The 5,043-nt window shown below is 56.5% G+C and overlaps 1 protein-coding gene across 1 annotated transcript in view; it reads right to left on the bottom strand.

Annotated features, from left to right (window-relative positions):
* Positions 1-3,176: 3,176 nt before the first annotated feature.
* STK32B (serine/threonine kinase 32B) overlaps positions 3,177-5,043 on the bottom strand; it is a 317,848-nt gene continuing 315,981 nt past the window's right edge. The window contains exons 10-11 of the mRNA XM_045528351.1: positions 4,463-4,594; positions 3,177-3,279 (exon numbers count right to left, since the gene is read on the bottom strand). Coding sequence (XP_045384307.1) covers positions 3,211-3,279; positions 4,463-4,594 — 201 coding nt within the window. The 3' untranslated portion in view covers positions 3,177-3,210. The remainder of the gene's footprint in view (positions 3,280-4,462; positions 4,595-5,043) is intronic.

Genomic DNA, 5,043 nt, shown 5'->3' with positions numbered 1-5,043 from the left:
GTCTCGCACTGTGGAGCATCGGAGCGGCTTGCGGGCCGTGCTGCAGTGTGGACCCCCAGGCCCCCCTCAGCTTCTGCTTCGGAACGCACGGATTAGGGAGCTGCGTTAGCTTCCTAGGGTGGCCACAGCAAAGCGCCACCAACTGGGTAGCTTAAAACAGCAGAAACGTATTCTCTCGTAGTTCTAGGGGTAGAGTCTGAAATCTAGGTGAGGCAGGACTGGTTCCTTCTGAGGGCTCTAGGGGAGAGTCCGTTCCAGTCCTCCCTCCCGGCTCCCCGGTGGCCAGCGGTCCTCGGTGTTCCTCGACTTGGGGCCACATCTCTCCAGTCTGCCTCTGTCTGTGCACGGCCTTCGCCCTGTGCCTGTGACTCTCCTCTCATGCGGACACCAGTCAGGGTAGGTTTAGGGCCCAGTCTCGTAGGGCCTCTTCTGAACTCGCTACACTGCAACAACCCATTTCCAAATCAGGTCACATTATGAGTACTGGGGTTAGGACTTCAGCATCACTTTTGGGGCACACAGTGCAACCCACAGCAGGTGCGGCAACTCTAAATGCTCCCGGCCCCAGGCGATTTGGACATGTGCCCGTGCCGTGGACCATGGCACTCCCATGCGACTTGTCTTTGCAGCCCACGCTGTGCGGAAGAGGCCTACGCTCCCTGCACGCGGGCAGGAGCCGCCGTGCAGGCCTCCGGCAGTCTGTGCACACCGAAAGGGGCAGAACTGCCGGAGCAGGCCGTGGTCCGGGTGAAGCAGGACCAGCCGGCGGGCCGGCCCCCACTCACCTCGCTGTTGTGGGGAGGGAGGTACTCGATTCAATCTTCTAGCTCGAGTGCCAACACAGCAGGTGCCTCAAAGGAAGAAGGAGGATAAGCAGGGTCCACTTTTTCTTAGTTTAAAGGAAAAACGCTTGGTCTGGGGCAGATTATGCGTTGTGAATCGTCTTCTCCCGGGCAGCTTTACTGCTGAGAAACCGTGGCAGGGAGGGCTGTGGGTGGACAGAACATGGCTCCCGCCCGAGCAGGGGCGGGGTGGGTGTGATGCTCAGGCTCTTGGGGGACACATCAAGCCCTCCCACCTGGACACCTTTAGATGGTGGGTGAGCCTGCACACCCGCTCTGATGGGCAGCCGAGGGGGCACCCGGTGAGCAGGGCAGGGGGGAATGAAGGAGCAGGAGCCGCAGCTCAGGCTGAAGTGGCTGCTCCCCCGTGGCCACGTTCTCTCATGCCTGGGGCTTCAGCATATGCTGTTCCCTGACTCCGTGCCTGGAACACAAGACTTCCGCGCTCTTTCTCCATTTTGCCGACTCCTATAAATTACGCCAGCCTCATTTATAATCCATAACCACAAACCTCAAAGGGGTCCGTCCATAGCCTAACTGGGCGATCCTACCACGTTTCCCTAATCAATTCACATTTCCATGTGAGAAAGAAAACATCTAACTGGTTCAAGCTACTATATAGTTAGGTTTCTGCTAAAAGCAGCCAGACACAACCCCTAAATGACACAAGGAAGTATGTCTCATTCTCATTTTCTTTTGAAAAGAAACAGTTTGGATTCTTTAGACTCCAAACTGAAGCCAGTTCTGGCACACAGCAGACGAGAAACGCGACCGCTGTCTGCTCGAGCTCTGTGCGGCTCAGCCTTTCCCGGGCTCACATGCCAGCAGCGGCTCCCAGAGGACCCCGTGGCCCGGGCACAGGCAGGTGACGGCTGCCAGAGCCTGCGGTCACTGCCGAGCTCTGAGCTGAAGTTTCTGGATCTGGGCTCCAAGGCTGGGGGAGGGGCCGTGAGCCTCTGAGCAGGGGGCACTGCAGGGAAACTGGGAGGAGCCCAAGTCTCATGGGCTGCGGTTGCAGAGGCCGGAGCAGGGAGACCAAGGGGACGCGATGCCCAGTGGCTGAGGCTGGCTGCCCAGGCCTGGCGTGAGTTGGGGTTGACCTGGGCACCCGCCAGCCCTCAACTGTAGCTACCCAGGATCCATGACAGGCTGCTGCCTCTTCCGCCTCCCCAGCACCCACTGGGAATGGGGCCCTGCCTTGCCCATGCCCAGCCCATGGCTAGAACCCTAACGCCCCTCCCTGCCCCGCCCTTCACCTCACGCCAGGCTCTGGTATATCAAGCTTCTTCACCAGCTGCAGGGCCCTGGCCTGCCATGCTGTCTCCCTCCTCTGTGCATTGTCCCCACTCAGGGAGCAGTATGCTTTTCTCCTACGGGTCCCCCAGGACCAGGCCAGGCAATGGAACCTTCCCCGAGCACCTGGGCTGAGCCAGGTGCCTGCTGTGAAAGTCACCTCTCAGGGTTGCCACTGACCGTAGCACACATCCCCTGTGCTGTTGTCATCTGCTGACAGCCAAGCGCAGTTGAACATTGGTGGCTGCACAAGGCCCAGCCTGGTATTTGTCCACCTGATCCTGCTGGCAGGTGAGAAGCATCTCTGGTTTGTCTCGGCCAGCCCGAGGCCTGGTTCAGGGTGGTCCAGTGGGGCTGATTCGCTGCCTCTGCTCGAGCCCCCTGCTCTGACAAACCAGCCACGGCTGATGAGCCCCTAGATATTCAGGCCAGCGGGGACCGAGCCTGTGTCATCTGCTTCCTTGGCTGACCAGCCCTGTGAGGGCTGTCCCGCAGCCAGGGCACCCCCCAGCAGAGCACCCCCAGACTCTGCGACGCATTTCCTACCTTGTGCTGCTGCCCAGCCCGCCCGACCTGAGTCGATAGCCACAGCGGTCATCGTTTCCCTTGCTGAGCACTCCTACCGTGCCGGGGCCTGTGCCAATAGCCTCGCTTAATTCTTACAGCCCCACACTGCAAGGAAGCCACTGCCACTCTGCCTGAGGCGGAGCAGAAGGCTCCGTGGGGTTCAGCACCTTGCCTCGGGTCACTCCAGCAGCGGCAGAGCCAGGGCCTGGCCCCCAGGCAGTGTCGCTCCAGGGTTCCCGCTCTTAAGTACTGGGAGCTGCCTCTCCACGCGGGCGTCCCTGGCCCCAGGAGCACCCTGAGGCCCAGGGGGGTGAAGTCAGCGTCACAGGGCAGAGGCAGGATCAGGAAACAGCTCTAAGTCCAAGTCCAGGAGCTCCATCCCCTGCAGGACCCTGTGTCCCAGCCCACCAACACCTGCCCCTCCATCACCAGGGCTGGTTCCGTCAGAGGATCGGGGCCCCTGGCTTGTTTTGGACGGGCTCTGCCCAGGGGGTGCTACCTGGAGGACTTACTTCTCTCTGTTGAATACGATGAACTCCTTCCGTACAGTCTCCAAACACTGCTGCAGGTGTCCGTTCTGTCAAAGAGCACAGAGAAGGGACTAAATGACAGAGCAGGGTCTGGAAAGACAGGGCAGACTGACCTAGATGGGACCTCGGACACTTGGGACAAGCTCAGTGTCTGGCCCCGATTGCCTGGGCAGCTGCATCCAAGGGGAGCCTGGCAGACACAGATGATTTTCTCAAGTTTAAACCATTAAATCCAACTTAAAAGTCAGGTTAGAATGGAGGGTGGGCTGAAAATCATCAGATTGGTTTCCTGAACATTCCTTAGGTTCGCTTAAGAGGCACGACGAGCAATTCATGACCATCATGCCAGCTGCTTGACTTTTACTATATTTTTATAGAGGAAGGGGCTATCATGCTGTGTGTCCCCCCAAAAGACATGCTGAGCCCTAATCCATAGTATGCGCAAATGTGACCTTTTGGGAAATAGAACCTTTGCAAATGAAATCAAGCTCAGACGAGGCCACAGTGAATTGGGGTGGGCCCTAAGTCCAGTGACCGGTGTCCGTGCATGGAGGCCAGGAGAAGGCACAGAGACACAGGGAGAAGAAGGCCATGTGGCCATGGACAGAGAGGCTGGAGTGAGATATTAATAGCTGCAAGCCAAGCGATGCCAAGCGTGCGGCCACCCCAGAAGCCAGGATGGCAAGGAGGGCCCCTCCCCTCTGGCCTTCCTGGTGCGCATGGCTCTGTCGATACCTTGATTTCAGACTTTCGGCCTCCAGAATTGCGAAAGAATAAATTTTGGTTGTTCTCAGCTGCCCAGTTTGTGGTGTTTTGTTATGGCAGCGCCAGGAAACCAACACGGAGGTCCCTGAAGGCAAAACGCCCCGAGCCACCAAAGTCACAACACAGCAGAAATGTGTTTCCAAAGGGGCCTTCAGGAATACCCTGTGCAGCAGTTGTTCAGTGTCGTTTCTCCTCCTCTTCCTCAGAGCTACACGAGCTCCCTGCCTTAGAAACAGCGCTAATAGGAAGTGTAAGGGGGTGATGCCCGACCTGAGGCAGTTCTCCTACAGTTTTGTACTGAGAAAGGCTGATTGTTTGACGGTGGCGTTTTATTTACTGCCAAACAAGGTAATTGGAAAGGAGAAGTGAAATGGGCCCTTCTGGTGGCAGAGTAGCCTTGCTCAGTCGTTTTCGTGGGAGGGGAACACTCCCCGCCTCCAGGGACTGCTCCTGAGAAGTGCTCACCAGGGGACAGCTGTCCTTCGTGCCATCCTTGGACCTGTTCTTTGCCAATCTCTTCTTCTTTTTGTGAAGTGGCTTGGATTCTAGAATCATTTCTTCAAGTTCAAATGTGGGATCACAATTCAATCTCCCTTTCTAAAGGGAAGCAGAAAAGAAACCGTGGTTTGCCTGTGTCCCACCTGGCAGTGCGTTTCCTTCCATTCATTCCTTCATTCCTTCAGTCAATCAGTCACGCACTCGACAAACGATGATTGCTAGTGTCGGATACGTCAGTTACATCTTTTCTCTCTGATGGTGAAGAGCAGCACATTCCCACTGCATGCCCCACGGATACACACGACCCCACCCCTGGGGTGAGCCCACTCTGTTAACCTAAGTCTCCTTCCTAGGCATGCTTTTCACATGAAGTTGAGTTCAGCTTTCCAATCGGATTTTTTTCACTTGTTATTTTATTACACACACATTCTTGTACCATTACTATCTTTTTTATAAATCATTCTAAATAACCTAAGAAAACCATTTCTGGTCAAAATCTGCCCACTCCCTGTCCTGGTGCCCTGTTCCAGGAGGTCGGGAGGAATTTT

The sequence above is a fragment of the Lemur catta genome, chromosome 17 (assembly GCF_020740605.2).
Source record: "Lemur catta isolate mLemCat1 chromosome 17, mLemCat1.pri, whole genome shotgun sequence".
NCBI classification, from domain to species: Eukaryota; Metazoa; Chordata; class Mammalia; order Primates; family Lemuridae; genus Lemur; species Lemur catta.
This window is presented reverse-complemented; position numbering and strand designations above follow the sequence as displayed.